Genomic DNA, 19,608 nt, shown 5'->3' with positions numbered 1-19,608 from the left:
TATATATATACATAATTACATGTCAAGCTGCAGTGTTTCTACCTAACCCCCTTGTAAACAACCGATTGTCGCTACCCTCGTCGCGTTGATTGTTTGCTTGATTTACTGTTGTACGTAGTGAAAATACATGCCTATACTATCGACGACTTCTGTCTACATTTGTCTATATATATGTATAAATATATGTATATATGATATATATATATATACATACATACATATATTAAACACAACTGTCGTCGAGTAATGTATTGTTTCTGTGTTATACCAAAGATATGTTCGCGTACGAGCTCGATGTCTGCAGTGTCACTTATCTGTGCCTGTTTCTATACATACATAAATATCGCTGTGTCGTAGTTCTCTCTCTCCCTCTGTGCTCTTCGTTGTGTTGTAGTATTTCTCTCCCCCGCCCCTTTTCTCTTAATACTTACGTAGTCACCTTATATACATATATAAATGGTATTAATTATGCTGGGTCTTTCACTAGGTAAATTGATTACGGAACGATCTTCTCAGCAATGTACTTATCATATCGGTGTTACGTCTTCTCCCTTTTCAAGAGATTTTATTTTCTTTGTTTCCCCTTTATCATTTCGGAGAGTCATTTTCTTTCATGGTATTTTCGTTTGTTCGTCGTTCAAAATTCTTATTAATCTTATCTTTTCATTATCAGACATTTTATTTTTATTGTTAGTTCTTTACTTTGTTTTTTATGTCCTCCGTGTGCATTATTCAGATACTGGATTAACGTTTATTTGAAGGATATCTTGAAATAATGGCCTATATATAGACGATTTAGAGGAAAGTGTGATTTTAGTTACGTTTCAGTTCTGGCGAGCGCGTCTGACTATAGACGCTCTGCTTCCCCTTGCACTGTGCGACTGTCTCTCCGCCGCATTCTAGTAGTACGGGTCAATAATATCTACCTGTATCTAACCTAGCTTCCAACACGTGCATTAGATTTTACGAGAAATCTTCGCGAGTAATTTCGCGATATATCCTTATTTTCTACTAAATTTAACGAAATATTTTTACCATATTCCTACGTTACCTATTTTCCATGCTTCATATTATTAAAAATCTTTCTTCGTTATGCTTTTATTCTTGAAACGAAAAGAGGTAAACACCGATATCAATAATACACTCGAAAAGAAAAGTTCCGTGAGAAAATTAGTGAAACATCCTCCATGTTGATTTCTCTTACAGTTAGTTACTATAGTGACTCTATCACGACTATAATTATAACCGAGGAGGAGTAATCAAGTGTTTTCGAAAGAATTTTCGTAGAACAAGTTCTTCAAGGAATATTCGGAGTCTGTAATATAATCGGAAAGATCTTCGAAATTTTTCTATTTACATATAGATTAGAAGATATTAAAAAAGATAAATAAAAGTGAAAATATAGACCGCAAATTCTTTGAATTTGAAATTTATAGCTGCGAATGCGAAATTCGGTCTTCCCGATTAATTGACAGGACTTCTTTTCAGTGTCTCTTTTATATAGCCCCGTAGGGTAAGATTAGAGAGGGAAAGAGAGAGGCGAGATGGTATCAATTGGGACGCTTCGATCTCGATATCCTCCTTTCTCCCCTAGCTTGCCTGATCCCGCAATCCTCTCGCTTGAATATCCTTCGTATATATGTATATATATATATATACATATATAATTCTATAAAACTGTACATGAAACTTTTATATATACATATACATATGTATATCTATCTGTCTTTATACAAATATGTATGTACGCTACTGTTTAAAAATATTTGGACATTTCTTCACATCTAGGTAGAGTGCAATTTAATTATTAAATTAAATTAATGAAGAAATTTTATTCTTCACGATCTGTTATAATAATTAATACAATGTAAAATTCTCCAAGATCTGTTATAATAATTACAACATAAAATATCGTGAGATAAAATTGATTTTTGGAAATTTGAAAGTTCTTTGTTTTCAATTTGATCTTCTTAATTGTTTATTCTTAAAGAGTTTGAATTTTATCTAAATTTCCACGCAATTCTTATAGTGTTTCAGATCGATAAGCACCTTGATTAATTACCTGCTTCTTTGTAAAAGAGATAAATTATTATCAAACTGTTTAATGCACATGTATAATTATTAATAATATTGATATTTGTTAATTTCGTGAAAGGTATAAATATCGTAACAAGCACTGTTTTTCAATTATTAGAAATGTTATATTTTGACAAAATTCGTGTTAGGTTCACTAAATTGTCCAGATAGTTGCGAACAGTGGTGTAATTTCTGTTTCGTATCCTTCGTCTCTAACTGTCTCTATCTCTTTTTTCTGTATCCTTCGATCTCCTCTTACTTTCTATTTCTCAAACATTCGTGGCTTTATGATCCTGATCCTCTATATTTATACATATATATGATATATATAAACTAGCAATATATACACTAGTGATATCTAGCTCTTCCATTCTTTCCCTTTTTAGTGACTTTTATATTTTCTTTCTCATCCTGACCCTAGTCCCTGCTCACTGTAACTCTCTATACCAGTATTCTGTGTTTTTTCTCTGTGTGTAACCACTGTTTCTCCGTTTCTCCAATTTCAGGGAGGTTTTGGACGGAAGAAAAAGAAAAAAGAAGTAAGACGTTACGTCACGTTAAGTAATAACTGCACACACACACACACACACACTCTCACACACACTCACACACACTCACACACCGTACATCACATCACCAATGAACATGTGCACGTACACACCTATACAAATATTCTTTTCCTTTCTTTTCTTTCTTTTCTCTCTCTCTCTCTCTCTCTCTCTCTCTCTTTGACATTCAACTTTTTATATTATTTGACCTTATGGTCATGGTTACGATTATTGTATATACACGTAGTGTATATTGGGTGCAGTTGAAAATATCGTGCAAAAGATGATTCTCTCTGCAAAAATAAATGAAAGATATGGAATAATATTTTTCTAATTGGAGATTTTAATTTGGGTTAATTTGAGTTAAATTGGGTTTGAAAGTTACATACATACATCAAAGTACTTAAGTAAATATGTGTTGAGTATATGCTTCACCATAATAAAAGTAAATCAGCAGTTATAACTTTGAATAACATTCATTTTCAATAATTTTTTACATTGAAGGAGTGAAAATTATCTTCAAATTCCTCAGTGATAAACATGTTCCGATTTCAAAGCAACAATTTGAACGAACGAATTTAATATTTTCAGACGATGATTGCTCTTTCACCACGAGGACGAATTTGAAGATTATTTATTCAAATAATAAATTAACAAAATAATGTGTCTCTCTTTCAATCACACTCTACCATGATATCAATGACAAAAATTAACCTTCTGATATCGAATAACGTTATTTTATTTACAATTTTTTCATTTATTTTTGCACAACAATGACGGACGAAGGAAGATTTAAAATGTTACATTAATCACTTTGTCCATTTTATATACTTTTGTTAATGATAATTCAGTTCACTTCTCTTCTACGTCCTCGTTTTTACTCTAGAAATTCTCTTTTGCCCGTCTGGAGATGCCGAGAGATCATCTCCCCTGTCAATTTGCACGATAGTTGCAGATACTTCAGCCTGTACACACACGTGGCCCACGAAACGCATCCTACACACAAATACACCATGACGTACACACGATCCTCATTTTACATTGGCCGAAACGACCATTTTCGATCGGCCGTACACACCTCTGTCACTCACTTGCCCGATGATGCGCAACGTCCACCCACCGAGACACCTAATTTTCACCAGTGCCACGGTGTACATCGATTCCCCTTTGTGCTTGTCGCATTTCCACGTGTCGATATATCTCGCGGTATATTATGAATTACGCGACGAAATGACGAGTCGTTGACATGATGTTTTCTAATTGATAAACACGCGACGGTATTTCACAGCTGTGTTGTGTCTTATTTAAATTACGATTCTCGCTTGTGATTCTGTTCGTATTCCTATCAGTTTTAATTCCACGTTTGAGAAGCGTCAGCTTTTTCTCGAAGTATCTCGTCGAGTTTACGTCGAGTTCTGTTGCGACGAAAGTGACTGTTGCGATTAAGGTAATATCCGTGTGTCGATATAAATTCATACGAATTTATCAATTCGATCAGTTTGGTTATCTCGAGATGGAGATTTTATGTAGAACCAAATCCATTCTGTTTGGGGTGTCTTTCTCGTCGTTATCCTTTCATGAAATTAATATTATTTTTTATAATTGTATCACTTTTGTACTAATGGGTGTTCTTTCTTTCTTTACCCGTGAAAGACGAGTAAATAAATAAATAAATAAATAAATAAATAAATTACGATATTGTAGATATATTTAATATAAAATTATATAAGTATATTATACGCATTAGTATCATAATTGTGGATTTTTTTACTTATAAATAATTTAGTAAAATCCTCGAATGCTCCCAAAATATAATCTTGTCTTTATTTCTACAAAAATATTTATTTAAGAAACTCAGTCTTTTGTATCGCTTCAAAAAGTGTACAAACCTTTTCTGAATATATATATAATAATCGCGAGCAGCTGTACCTAATGATTATACAAAAACCACTTTCGTCGCAACATTCTCACACGTACACGGCTTCTTTGTACGCCAGATTGTATCAAATTTGTAAACTTTGTAATCGCTTGTTGCGTTGTTGTACGAGCAAAGATCGTTATTCCTGTTTACATTCATGCTGGAAAAAAATTTCATTTATCAATTAACCAAGAAGGAGATCTCTCTCGAGGCTACATCGTGGTCACAGAGCAACACATAATACCACACACTCACATGTATATATACACGTGTCATATGTAAGTTGGTATCACGCTAGACACACCATTTATCAAAAGAAACAACGCGCTTCTTGTGTAATGCTATTGACACACGCTATAGAGCGCGAGTTACGCTCGCAACAAAATGATACGAGCCTTGCCTGTGCTTCGATTCTGTGACAATCACCTCGATATTTGCTCGATTTTGAACTTTCAACTTCAGCATCGTTGGATAATAATAATTTGCGGTGAAGTTTGGAACTCTTACTCGCGACGTACGTACATTTTATCAAAAGATCGTGGATTTTCACGCAAGATTTTTCGCACTTTTGATTGAAAGTGGAAGAACGACGATAGCAAATGAAAAAAAAAAAAAAAAAAATAGAGTGTTCTACTGTTTCACGTACCGAATTTTATAGAGAATTGGACATTTTTTTTATTATTTGCATTCCGCGCGATTTTGTGTCTTCTTTCTTTCTTAAAGTACGAAATTCCACGATCTACATTGCTAATGCACGATAAAATAAAATCCGAATGAAATTAAATGGCTTCGCGAAATTTTGTACATGCATCTGTAATCCAACGATTACTATTTGAAGGTTGATGTCGACGATATTTGAGTTTGCTCGAGTTGAACAGGAAAAAGAAAAGGTAAAGAGACGTTCGTTACGTGTTTAATAGAAAAGAGAGTCGAGAATAAAGATTTCGTTCACTGGGTCAGGTAAATATGGAAATTTCGATGGTACGTCAGCAAAAAAGAAAAGAAAAAGAAAAAAAAAAGAAGAAGAAGAAGGAGAAAGACGCCGATCGAACGGGATCGAAATGATTCGTTCGCGTTCGTTTGGTCGCACGATTGATCTACACACGCATTTTGAACAGGCTTCTTGCTGAGAGCTAAGCTAATAATTATTGCGCACGATGCTTGGCGAAATAAGTCGGAACGTGTCGCGACCCATTGAATATTCGTAAGGAATTTTCTGTTTTGAAATTTGTAAACTTGCGAAACTGTTCGACTGAAAAAGAACCTTTGAGTTAGCGAAGAAATTTATTTCATTTTATTAACTGCGAATAACTTCCGAGCCATTTGTTAGCGACGATATAAAGTCGAAATTTGTTTTCTTTTTTTTTTTTTTTTTTTGCTTGTTTAATATATCGAAAGAAGAGACATAAGATAAAAGAAATGGCGAAGAGGCAATAAATTGTGGATAGTCGATATCTCTTACTGATTGAATATTCCAACACGACTTTTTGGCTTGTTTTCAAGATCATGCCCGAGAAATTGTTCCTTATCGGAAGAATTATTTCCTCGTGAACGATTCATAGACACATGAATATCAATCGCGACATTGTTCGATTACTAAAAATACCCAATATCGGATGAAATATAAAAAGTTCGACCGTTCTTCTCGCTGTTCTAAAATTGCAAGATCCATTAGATAATAAACGAATAAATTGAAGAAAATCGAAGATTCAATTTGGTCGCGCTTTAAAACTGTTTTATTGATTTGATGGTTAAAACAAACTTCTTAGATACTTGATGGTTAAAACTTCTTAGATATTTGATGGTTAAAACAAACTTCTTAGACTCTTTTCTCAATCCTTCATTGGAATTTCAATTTTAAGTTTAACAATTGGTTCTAAATAGGAATGGAACTTAATCTTCCTTTGCAGTATTAGAAAAAAATTAAATTAGATTAAAATTAGATTACATTAATATCCTCAAACACACGATTTTAAGTGTAACACAGTTATTAATTTGAAATTAAATAGAAATTAACGGACTCCGATAGTCCAAGGGTCAATCGCGTTCACAGAAATATCAATTTACACAGAACGGCCTCAATAAACTTTATCTTTTTAAATGAAGGAAAAAAAATAATTAAATAAACAAATGAACGAACTAAAAAAAAAATTTGGTTTTACGTACACGTAGATATGCTTTTAATTTTAAATGTCTACTTTTAACGCAGGATGATTTCTCGAAATTACAATAAATATCATCAGATATTTATTATCTATTACATTTGTTGCTAGAGAACAATTACGCAAATTCAAAGCTACGTACACGTAGATATGTATTCGTTAATGAAACAAATTCAATACGTTGTTAATAGACGAGTAAATTCGTATACGATAAATCCGCCGGAGCGACGAAGAGATACGAGTGACGAAGAAACACGCGAGAAGTGAAAAGCTCGCGTGGGTCCGACTTGTTTCTTCGTCAAGTACTCAGTACAACGTCTGGTTTAGAAACTCGCAGCCGCCTGGAAGCGCTTCTATAGATTCGTATGCCGTGTATCTTGCCGCAATGCTTGCAGCTCAGATTTCTTTGTACATAAACCTTTTTCTTTCCTTTCTTTTTTATTTTTTTTTTTTTATTCATTAAATTGCGCGCCTCGGTAGCAGCAGCAGCAGCAGCAGCAGCAGCATAAGCGTCGTGCAAGCGAATCGCACATGATCGTAGTGGCGTGGGCCGCTCTTCTGGGATCGTATTGATTTATCGTTTGGTACGTCGCAGTACAAGACGATGCTCTGCTCTCTTTCTCTCTCTCTCTCTTATCGAAGAACATCGATCGCGTGGAATTTTTTCCGATTTCTTTCTTCGTCGAAACGTATTTCGTGTCGTCGATTTTTTTTTTTTTCTTCTTCGGGGGACGATCGATACTTTTTTCGGCCTCGGAGAACCTCGGAACGATGAATCATCTCGTGGTTGTTCATCGATCGATTTTCGACTCTTTTTCTTTTTGCCGATTTTTCTTTCTCTTTATTCCTGTTCTTTTTTTTTTGTTTTTTTTTTTTTTTGTTTTTTTTTTTTTTTTTTTTTTTGTACATCATTTTGCGTCAGAGAGATCTTTCTCTGTATAAATAANTTTTTTTGTTTTTTTTTTGGTGTAAAGATTAGTCGAGAAGTTGATCGATAGTCGTGACTGAGATTGACACGAACTGGGTGGGATTAAAACTGATGTTCAAATGCAGACTGAAATGAAAGTTCGTGGAAGATCGATCTTTAACCTATTAAGGGCCAACGTTGCGTCGACGCAACGTTCTAACCGCAACGGTTTCATTCGGCCAATTTACATCATCGACTTCCGGTTGTTTTAGTATCATGTTTCAAGAGCATATCGTTTAATTTATTCGTTACTCACGTTCTCTTAGATTCTATGATTTAAAAAATTTCAGTTGATATTAATTAACATCAGCGCTAAATAATTCACTGAGTTAATATGTTTTTGAGTCATGGAGATTTCAAATCGAAACGCACTAATAACGAAAATTCCTCTTGCGTAGCAAGGTATTTATTCTAATTTGCGCAATTTAAATTTGCGAGTAATGTCACGCGTAATTATGCGTCACGTAGTCACGTGGTCCTTAACGAGGTATCTCCGAAGCAATTCGTCACGTTTCCATTCAACTTCTCGAGTAATGAAGAAGGAGAAAAGTAAGGGAAAAAAGAAGATCAATGAGGAACGTGTCTTGCTGCACCGTGTGTTCTGCTCTGGCCGTGAATTTCAGCCTGAATATTCATCGACAGACACTTCTCGCTTGTGTAAATTAGATTTAGGTAGAATCTTGTATACATATACATATAAATATATATATATATATATTTAACGATCTTAGTATATAGCTTGTTATTAGGAGTAGGTTCATGTATGTGCATCTATAATAGCTTCAGAAGACAATATTATCTACTGGAATTTTTACGAAATGCTTCCTAGATTAGATCACGATTTAATTAGTTTCCAATCGATTCTTACAAAAAACTATTCGACGAATGATTCCCGAGAAACAAAAATACGACGGATACCGAAAGATTCTTTGATCGATTATTTCTTGCCCGATTGACACGAAGCTTTTTAAATAAAAAAGTCTTTGAGGAATATATCGCTCAGAGTATGGATATTTTAAGAAGAGAGAAAAAAAAAAAAAAAGAAAAGTCTTCGCGATGGGTATATATGTATATTTTTCATATGTTTTCTTTATGGTGCAATTATTCTCATCAAAGCTTTCACGCGAGGCTGGTTAACACTGGAACCCTATAGTGCTGCCATTTTGATAATGTTTCCTCTTTGCTACTGTACTTAATATCGTTTACAGATGGATTTATACTTCTCAAGAATCCAAAAATCGTATAGAACACTTAATCGTACATGAATTTCGATTTTCGTACGAAGTTAATTTAATTTTGTTTATGAACTCTATTTCTTCAAATCCCTTGTCTTGATAACTATATCAACAGACTTGTTTTCATTTTTCTTTTTTTTCAAATAATGAAATAAAATGATATTATTTCTTAAATCTTGTTTTATATATTATTTTCTAATATATCTAATTTAATATATTATCTAATCTTATTATTTAATATATTATTAACATTCAAATCTTGGTTATATAACGCTCAGTCTGTAGAAGAATGATCAATTAATCTATATCTCCATTAATTGAACTATATTTGTTGATCTATGCATCATTGTACACGATTAAAACCGAGAGAATTATATACGATTCGAAATGGCGATCAACGAAGATCCGGCAGGGTTCCGGTGTTAATAAAAATGAAAGAAAGAGAAGCACAACGGTAAAGGCAGGTGGGCATACTTCGAATTTCTAATAATCGCTCGGCAGAAAATTCGCGGAGACGGGAGCGGAAACGAGCAGATCACGTGGACCTTATCCAGGTTCGTATGTTCACGACCCGCTTTTAGCACCAATTTCGTACTGTACACACGTATCTCTCTCTCTCTCTGTATATATATATATATATATATATAACATTGTACATACATATAGCCGCCTTCTATACGACTAGCCGCCATAGCTGCTTTTCAAGACTAGACGCGGAATAGATGTTCCCGATGCTTCCAAAGTAGGAGGAAAAAAAAAAAAGAAAGAAAGAAAAGAGAAAAAAAAAAGATAGAAAAAAGAGAGAAACCGGGAGAAATGTGGGGCAACCGTCGTACTATCGGCAAAGTACACGTAATACGTGCAAAAATACGTTACCATCTCCGTAATATTCGTCGCGAGTCACCATGAATATCTTATACCTGCGACACGTACCACCATAATGAAACCTTGCTGACGATAATTATTTAATATTTTAAGTCGTTTCGTGCAGCCAAAAGTGTCACGGGTAAACCTGTTCAACTTCATAGTGTGGGTCGTTTAAAATTTACTTTTGGAGTGACTTTGGACGTTGTCGTAATTTAGACTTTGAGGAGTCGGTGACGATCATGACGAGTGAAGATGAAAAATATTTAATGCATTCGAGAGTCGATGACACGAGGTGTAGGATTATTAAATGGTACGTATTGATCGGTTAAATGAAGATTTCTCTTGTTCAAATTCTCTCTCTGTAGATAGAATTTTATTTGCGAGGAATATATATATATATATATATATATATGCGTTCGATATTTTATGTTTTTGAAACGTAGTGTTTTATATTTGTTGCGTTCGAGAAAATGAAATACTTCTAATGTTGAAATGTAGTTGAACAATATTTCCATAAAAGAATTGGTTTTTCGTCGAATCAAAACGAAAATATTTTTCTAATTCAACGTCTACTAAAATATAGTTAAATAATAAAGGAGAATTGTCAGAATTGGTTATTGTTTCTCATCAAGAAAAGATTTTCTAGATATTTTAGATCCTGACAGTGACGCCAAACTGAATCTTCCAATTCTCCTAATTTAATACACGAATGTATCAAAAATCAACGTTGTCTAATAATCAGTGACGATGAGATACAAAAAGCCGCGACAAAATTTCACGGAGGTGGTACCGTCGTCAAATGAAATGAGAAGCTTGCTGAGGAAAAGAATGCCTGCGAAAAGAAGCTCGGGACGTTCTCTTGCGATGCATAATAAGCCGTGGAACGATTAGGAACGCGTAGAGCTGATCTAGAAGCGGGTTATGAATAACACCGGTGCACACATAGCCGACAAGTATAAATATATATATATAAAATACAAAATGAATATTTCCAATAAATGAGATAAATCACTAACAATTCTCTCTCTCTCTCTCTCTCTCTCAGCGTGAATATACATAAACACGTTCAACTTTCTTTGTACAATTAAACACCAGATATATTCGAAATATCTTGGAAATATTTATTTCACCGATGTCACTCTCGATAAGACAACTCTTTTTTTTTCAACTTTTTTTTTTTTTTTTGTCAATTTGTATCCTCGCGCGAGTAATAATACGTAGCGGAGGGGGGTTTGTAATTATTATTTATCTTTTTTTTTTTTCAACCTGTATATATAATTTCTAGCACGTCTTTACGAGAAAAGAAATGATCATGGTAATGATATATGATTCGATGCAAGATGGTAATAAGTATGGTAGATTGTGTAAGGGAGTTTACGATGCTTAGGAGTGTTTCCGTTCGCAGGTTCGGTATGACGACGAGGACGAGGACGAGGGTCCTCAGCCGGATCCGATGCTCGAGCAAGGAGCACCGATCCCGGTCCGACTGCACAACGAATTTCCACCCGAGTTGGCCTCCACACCTCTCGAGGATATCGATAGCTTCTATCATAACCAAAGGGTATCGATATTTTATTACGAAAACCGGAGAGAATTCGGGTTTCACATTGTTGCGCGTTCTGCAAGAGAAATTAATCCTGAGAAACGAATTCTCATAGCGTTTAAGTTAAGTTGATGTCGTAAGAGAGCGTTGCGTTTTTTGGTAAGTTGAACGAATATATTTTGGTAAGTTCTGTGGATAATTCCTTCGAGGGGAATTTACGGTGGAAAATAATAATTCGTGATGGATTTCTAACATCCTGTTGGAAATTCGAGCCATTGTCTATTAATACGAGTTGAGAGATCAAATCTTTCATTCAGTACAATCTCTGTATTATTTGTTAGTATTGTCAGATTTCTACTCATTTGTTTCTCTAAATTCAAGTCTCTTTCAATGTTTAACTCGTCGTAGTAATAAATGTTGGATAAAAGTGGGAAAACACTTTGTGATGTCAACGTGCCTCAAAAAATGAGGCAGATGCTAAACGAGAGATTCTAATTAGAAATGCAACACTGTTCCTATTGTACGTGTAACGATTGCTCATGGGTTGTGTCGGCCCTGCTGTTTCCTCACTGTAACTAATATTATCTGTCTTTTTAACCAGACCTTCGTCGTCATCAGCAAGGGAAAAGACATATTCAGGTTCTCAGCGACAGATGCGATGTGGATCCTCGACCCGTTCAACCCAATACGACGTGTGGCCATTTACATATTGGTTCACCCACTGTTCTCCCTCTTCATTATCACTACAATATTGGTTAACTGCATACTCATGATCATGCCCACTACGCCCACCATCGAGTCTACGGAGTGAGTATCGTTCTTTTTTTTCTCTCTCCATCCCCCTTTGCACCCTCGACTTAGCGAAACAATGGCGAAAACTTGATTTACTTTGATCTTTGCCTACGCACCCCGTTTTTTCGTTCACATCTCCGTCTTTTTTCCCCGCCCACATTTTTTCATTCTACGCGCGTGAACGCGGCTGCAACGCGCACGAGTGTCGATCACTGTGAAAGTTTCTTTTTTCGCATTGAATTGTTGAGAATCTCGAATGTTCATACTTGAATGAAGGAAATTGCTTCTTTGCAAATGTTGAGGATCGAAGGTGTTGAACTTTGACGATTTCCAAATTTTTCTTTACGAATTTCAAAGTCCATCTTTACGAAACGAAATTTCGGTATACGTACGAACCGAGCTTTACGCTGCTTTGCAATATTCTATTTCCAAGTTGCGCTATTTATTAGAGGAAGATCGAAACTCGTGCGTTGGGTTTAAGTACACCAAAATCGTTGATTTTGTACGATTCTTGAATGGATGGAAGCAAATTTGTACATTTTAATGGAACAATTTTATTACAACAATATATTTTTTTACATGTTGGAAGTATATACATATAGATTTTTAAGTATTGAAACTACTTTGAGAAAAATTCCACGACTACCTTCGAGATTAAAGAGCAGTGTCGAAGTGTCGGAAATTGCCATCTATTTTTTTTTTCTTTTTTTTTTTTTACTTAAATTTTTGTTAACTTCCCCAGTCAATTATATATTTACGCTTGCTCTGCAGTGACTGTGAATCAACGTAGCTTAGCGTGTTTGCGAGCCTAAGCCGGAGATGAATCGAATTAAATCTCGTACAAATTCAACTTTGCTCTGTTTTTTGTAAATTCTTCACGTATTATAAATATTTTCTAAAGTTGAATTAATTAACTGAATTCAAGTACGAATCGTCAAACGCTTACGGCGAGTACACGTCGTTACAAAGTCTAGATATTTCAAGCAATGTTCTACGTGTTATAGCTCTAAATATATGAGTAGAGACTGTGATAAATATGTATAACCGTTGGTAAGTTTTGTTCTAGTCTCTCTAGAGGTAGAGCGTAGATACGTGAGCGATCTGTGCGAATAATATGGCCACACTGCGGATGTTTATGCATTTATGAGAAATTTGTAAATAAGTACACAAATGTACAAAATGTCTGCAAAGTATTTAAAAAGTCGTAATTCTTTCTATAATTAAATCGTTAAGTTTATTATATTTTTATTATAAAATTTTTATTATTAAATTAAATTAATTTTTATTATAAAACTTATATTTACTAATAGAAAATAATTTTTCTGATATTTTTAATATTTTTAATATCTTTAAAATTAAAACCTTTTTAATATTTAATATTTCTAATATTAAAAATTTTAATATTTAATATTTCTAAAAATAATTTTTAAAATAGAAAATATTTATTAATAGAAAATAATTTTTCTTCGTTAAACCAAATTTAATCCGAAAAGAGTTACTGTGACTATGCTCGCGAAAAGAACTTTACAATTCGCATACAGCGAACATCCGCAGTCCAAATACTGTAGAAAGAATGGAGTAGAAAGGAAAAAGAAAATAAAAGAAATAAAGAAATGAAACATCTGTTTTGTTACGCGAACGATTCGTTCATTCGATCAAAGAAAGAAAATTGTTCGCTCGGATCCTGCTCGACGATAGCTAACTTGTCTACGGCGATCTGTAATCAATTAGACGCCGATAGCGATCGGACGCTATCGCCTAGTTTAGCAAAAGCGATCATGCTCACTGGCAAAGGTTCATGAGATAAGCCTGAATTACTTGTGTTTATAGTCGTCTCCACGATATACCAGATTGAATTATTTTACTGATATTCAGCGCCGTATGTGGTTTGAAAATGAAGATTGAAACAGATTTTGTATTACTCAAATGATTATTTAGACGAACCATACTTGACTTTTTGGACGCGAGTTTTCAGATTTTTGTTTTCCAATGTGTCACAGACTGGGAGTTATTTATTAATTAATTATACTTTTAATGAGAAAGAAAACGAACAGAAAGCGAGATTTGTAACGATGTCTCACTTATTAAAGAGTAACTCTACGGAACGTGAGTGAAAGAAGAAATCCAGTAGCGAGAGAGTGATTTCAAGTTCCCGAAAGTGGAATTTCAGTAATAGAAAGAAAATAATAGAAAGAAGGTAAGAAAGAAAACTTTAATAATGGGAGAGAAGATACAAAGAAACTCAAAAAAAAAAAGATTCCAGTAATAAAAGAAGCGTAACAACACTTCAGCAATGTCCAACAATAAAAAGGACATGCAAGAACTCCAGAACAGGAATTCAAGCAGGAACAAAGGAGGTATTGCGAAAAAGAAAAAAACCGAATAAGTAGCTTTAGTAATAAAAAAAAAAAAAAAAAATCAATACGAAAATGCCAAGAAAGGAATATAAAAATATAGCACAAGGACGCGAGAAAAGGTATTACAAGAAAGATCAATCTAACGGGTGTTGTTAAATTCTAACAATATGAAAGGTGTAATAATAATTAAAACTGAATTATAAAATATCCTCTTGGTACGTTTACAATTTTTGGCTCAGAATTATTACGATATTTTTATAGAATTATTACTTTATTAGTAGCGATGGGATGAAGTAGGTACGTTGCAATTAATATTGTAACATGACAATTGTTACACAGTTTAAAAGAAAAGATATTTAAAAAATAAATATTAAAAAAAAGAAAGATTATTTCTCATAAAACGATTCTATCCTAAATGAATTCTATTTTCCTAATAGTTTGCATTAAAGCTCGAGCAAAAGACAGAGAAAAAAAAAGAATGTAGGATCTGATTTAATTCGCGATAAACTTGATTCTATCGTTATCCCTAGAAAACAGGAAATAAGGAAATCAAAGTTTCAGTAAAAAGGTACAATTTACATTAAACAACAATTTCATTTCTAGAGAAAGGGAAGGAAAGTTGAATGAAAAGTTATAAACTCCTCAATTAGCATTAAACCAGATCTCGAAGAACTGTATGGTGTATTCATGTCCTTTTTGCCAGGTGGGTGTGTCGCTGATGCGACTTGTCACCGTGATGTGTCGGAGAAACACACTTAGGCCAAGTAAATAGTAGAGAGAGACTCGCGCGCCAAAAAAAAAAAAAAAAAAAGAAGGAAATCACATTTAAAAAGCTGAGTGGTGTGTTTGTTGTTTTCAGAGTGATATTTACGGGCATCTACACATTTGAGTCCGCCGTTAAGGTGATGGCGAGGGGTTTCATTCTGCAGCCTTTTACCTATCTTAGAGATGCATGGAATTGGCTCGACTTCGTAGTTATAGCTTTAGCGTGAGTAGTTAAAAACTTATTTTTTTAACTAAACGAAAGAAACGAAAAGGAGGGAAAACAGAAAAGGGGAAAGTGACGAACACGAGCAAACGAGAAAACCGTTTTTAGAGAACGATACCGGGGAAAAGAACGGCGAAAGGAAAAGAAAGAAAAACGATGAGAACGGTAGAGTACAGCGTGTGACGATAGAGAATGTTGCAAAGCTTGTAAAAAGTCTTAAGTTTACTGTTGAAAGTTAGTATTGTACAAGTAGCTGAAACACTAATTAGTAATATAAATTTGAGAAAGATTCTTCAGTTATCAGTAATAACAATCTGCTCCTCTCGGTTCTAAATATATATATATATATATATATATATATATATATATCTATTTGTATATTTTCTAATTAAAAAGAAAGGAAACTTGAGAGAAAAGAAGAAAAGAAATGATAAAGAAGTAACGAACGTGGGACAATCGAACTTTAAGATTAACCGAGAGCAACATCCGACGTAACGAGAAAGAGGATAAAATAAATTGAGCATAAATTGGCCCGGAAGCATAAATCGTCACTCGAAAGAAAAAAAATCATAAAGGTCGATATGTCGTGCGGTATTAAGATCTGCTGGGTCTCACGAAAGCGTGAGTTTTTCCCCTTTCGACGAATCTGTCGATTGATTCTTCGGAAAGTTCACGGTGGAAACTTAATTTCCTCCATGGAGGAAAACATCCATTCTAGGCAATCCGCGTCTAGAATTGAATTATTTAAAAAAGAAAAACAAAAGGAGAAGACATAAAGAGATAAAATTCACGCTTTTTAGCCGAAGAATTACTCACGAATCTACCTAACTATGGTTGTCAACTATGTCGCTTCCTAATTTACCACGAATAATTTAACTATGGATTTTTTTAACTATTTATTTAGCCTTCTGTCGACTAACAATTATAGCGATTAAAGTTCAGAATAAGTTAAATTTTCAATTTAACTGTGTTTACTTTATTTTACGAATACTTTATACATTGAATTAATTATATTTTCAACATCTCGAATATTTCAAATGCTTTTAAGTATTTCATTATGGAACGACAAGAATATTCTTCGAAATATTCCGTGTCAGATTTCAGTTCGATCGAACTGAAGAGCACTTTGTTCTTTCTTCCTGTGTTACTTATATAGTTTCACGGGTAGATTCGTACAACACGATGACGATCTTAACCACACAACCGTGTCGACACACCGATTTTCAATAAATCATGCCGATCCCGTTTACCAGAGTTGGCGCAGAGAAGCTAATTAATACACGAGATTAGAATCTGCTCGAATTATGGGACATAGATATCTATGTAATACATATAATATAATATTTGGCTACATTAAAAAAAAAAAGCAAAAAAAAAAGCAAAAAAAAGAAAGAAGAAACGAATTTGTGTAGCGAGTGTGAATTCTATACTATTCAAACTTTCTCTTGTCACATTTACACACATGTACTTATATACAATACAACACGTACAAAATATATTTATATATATATATGTATATCGCATACGTACACACGACATACATATAATATCGACATGGATACGTACTGTTACACGATTACATCAAATATACGTTTCAATAGGTAATATACATAAATTAGTTAATTTAGATAGGGATTAGAGATTTTTTTATTATTATTATATTACCATTCTGATTATCATTATTATTATTACTATTATTATTATTATTATTATGTCTAGTTATTACAGTCAGAGTATTTATTTATTTTTTATTTACCATCATTGTAATTGTTGATTAGAATAGCGTAATTATATTCATATATATATATATATATTTATATATATATTTATATATATATATGTATTTATATATATATAATAGTCGATACGATCGAATCCATTTATTATTAATTGTGGTAGATTTAGTAAATTTTATTATATACATATATATATATATGTGTGTGTGTGTATGTGTATGTATACATACATATACATCCTATTATTTAACATATACATATATATTACGTAATTGTTGATAGATGGACAAATTACGTGTATCGTATAAACATTAACGAGTATCCGTTTGCGACTCGGCATCACGAGAACGATATCACTATCATGCTCCATTTACCTTAATGAAACTAGAATTTAATCCTTGTCATTATTACTGTTACTACTACTGTTACTACTATTACTACTACTACTACTATTATTATCATCACTGTTACAAGAGAACAAGAAAAAAAAAAAGAAGAAGAAGAAAAGACAATCAAAAAGAAGGTGATTAAATAATTAGATTCCCGTGATACCGTGGCATATCGAGCGACATCGAGTGCATGCAGTAATAGCTACCTGTAAAATATATATATATATATTTATATATAAAATGTACACACACACACGAATCCGTAAGCGTATATACATTTTATATATACATATGGTCTTATTATTTTCATTACTATTATTATTATTATCATTATTATTATTATACCAGCAGTTTTCAAAGCAGACGTTTTTTGGTAGGCCATAGAAAAATCTGGTAGCGAGTAATCGTTTGAGTATTATATTTAACTACTTGTTTTACTTATTCTCTTCAACTCTCTCTCTCTCTCTCTTTCTTTTTCTCTCTCCTTCTTTACCTCTATCTTTTCTATCTCTCCTCTATTTCTACCTTTCTTTCTCCTTCTCTCTCTCTCTGTCTCTCTCCCTTTCTCTCCCTCTCTCCCACTCTCTCTCTCTCTCTCTCTCTCTCTCTCTCTCTTTTTCTTTCTCTCTACCTCTTTCTCTATATTTTTTTTTCTATAAAATCGTTTTGTTTTTTTGTTTGTATCACTGTAATGTGTGTGATGTTCGGGTGTATTGCAGTTATGTGACGATGGGCATAGATCTAGGCAACCTTGCCGCTCTTAGGACATTTCGAGTCCTCCGAGCCTTGAAGACTGTCGCTATTGTACCAGGTATGCTTAGAGAAATAGATCAATTGGGTGTAGTCGCAGATTCTTAGAGACTATTTCATTTTTTTATAGACACACTATTTGCCGCGGCTCGCTATGTTTACACACACATTCTCTCGCATCATCACCGACAACGCCTATTCTCTCTCTTTCTCTCTCTCTGTCTGTCTTTCTCTCTCTCTCTCTCTCTCTCTCTCTCTCTCTTTGTCTCTCTATCTCTATCCTTCTCTCTCAGTAAATATAAAACCTCTCTGTTTTAATCTCTTAATATTGGATCAAGACGCTACCCTACTCTTTCACATGTACATGTACTATTTGTGCGCCACTTTTTTTGCTCGCCAGCCTCCCATCTTTCACTTCGATCATTGATTCAGTGATCATTCTCATCGAATCGAACACGTTTCTTCAATTTATTGATCATTGAAAGGAAGAAACGATCAGCTGTTCATGATCTTCTGCTAGCCATATCTGTCTTGTCCTTCGTTCCTCATCTTTCTCCATCGTTCTTTTCCTTTTATATATGTATATATATAAAAAAAAAAAAAAAAAAGAAGAATACATACGTATACAGAGTGTTGTCGAAATCGTGATGCAATTGGTCAGGCTATGATGTTTCACGTACAAAAATATGTTGAGAAGAAAGAATAACGTCAACAATTTCTCAGAAAATTGGCAAAAATTGTTGGAAAATTTGTGAGGCACGTGTGCTTGATTTTGGCTAATTCCACACTGTGTTGTGAATAATCGACGAATGCAATGATTCTCAAAGGTTGCGTATCTATAATGAAATTTTCCGTACATATAAATTATTCAAATTAATAAATTTTTAACTCAAATTCTTCTCGGCAATCAAAGCGCCTTTTTTTTATCAAAAAAAGATCGTGTTCCAAATTTTTTCCAATTTTCCTATTTTCGCACTCGTGGAATATATCCTCGCTTCGAAATTAATTAAATTCAAATAGTACCTACTCGACAAACTTTCCCATTCAATTTTCTCGAAAGAGAAAAACAACGAGAGGAAAAGACGTTCTTTCTCGTCGATTTATTTTTCCACGTGGCATCACATTCTAATCGTTTGTATCGCTATTGCAGAAACACACTCTGTATATTATTCGATGATCCTTCCGTTTCTTTCAGTCGGTCCTATATCATCTATCTTTCTCTCTCTCTTTCCACACGCTGAATATGAAAGGCGGTGTCTTGTTTGTTAAAATTAAAAAAA

The 19,608-nt window shown here is 33.7% G+C and overlaps 1 protein-coding gene across 5 annotated transcripts in view; it reads left to right on the top strand.

Moving 5' to 3' along the window:
• LOC122531003 (sodium channel protein para-like) overlaps window positions 1-18,887 on the top strand; it is a 40,309-nt gene extending 21,422 nt beyond the window's left edge. For 4 of the 5 annotated variants that reach the window (XM_043658519.1, XM_043658521.1, XM_043658520.1 and 1 more), the window contains 5 exons: window positions 2,583-2,615; window positions 11,179-11,334; window positions 11,918-12,123; window positions 15,325-15,453; window positions 18,298-18,887. In XM_043658519.1, the coding sequence (XP_043514454.1) occupies window positions 2,583-2,615; window positions 11,179-11,334; window positions 11,918-12,123; window positions 15,325-15,453; window positions 18,298-18,436 (663 nt within the window). In that variant the 3' untranslated portion in view covers window positions 18,437-18,887. The remainder of the gene's footprint in view (window positions 1-2,582; window positions 2,616-11,178; window positions 11,335-11,917; window positions 12,124-15,324; window positions 15,454-18,297) is intronic. The other variant, XM_043658523.1, reaches the window with a different exon arrangement.
• The last annotated feature ends 721 nt before the right edge of the window (window positions 18,888-19,608 follow it).

This window comes from Frieseomelitta varia, unplaced genomic scaffold (genome assembly GCF_011392965.1).
Source record: "Frieseomelitta varia isolate USP_RPSP 00005682 unplaced genomic scaffold, Fvar_1.2 scaffold_371, whole genome shotgun sequence".
Lineage (NCBI taxonomy): Eukaryota > Metazoa > Arthropoda > Insecta > Hymenoptera > Apidae > Frieseomelitta > Frieseomelitta varia.
Note: the sequence above shows the minus strand (reverse complement) of the source record. Positions and strands in the feature narration are given on the sequence as shown.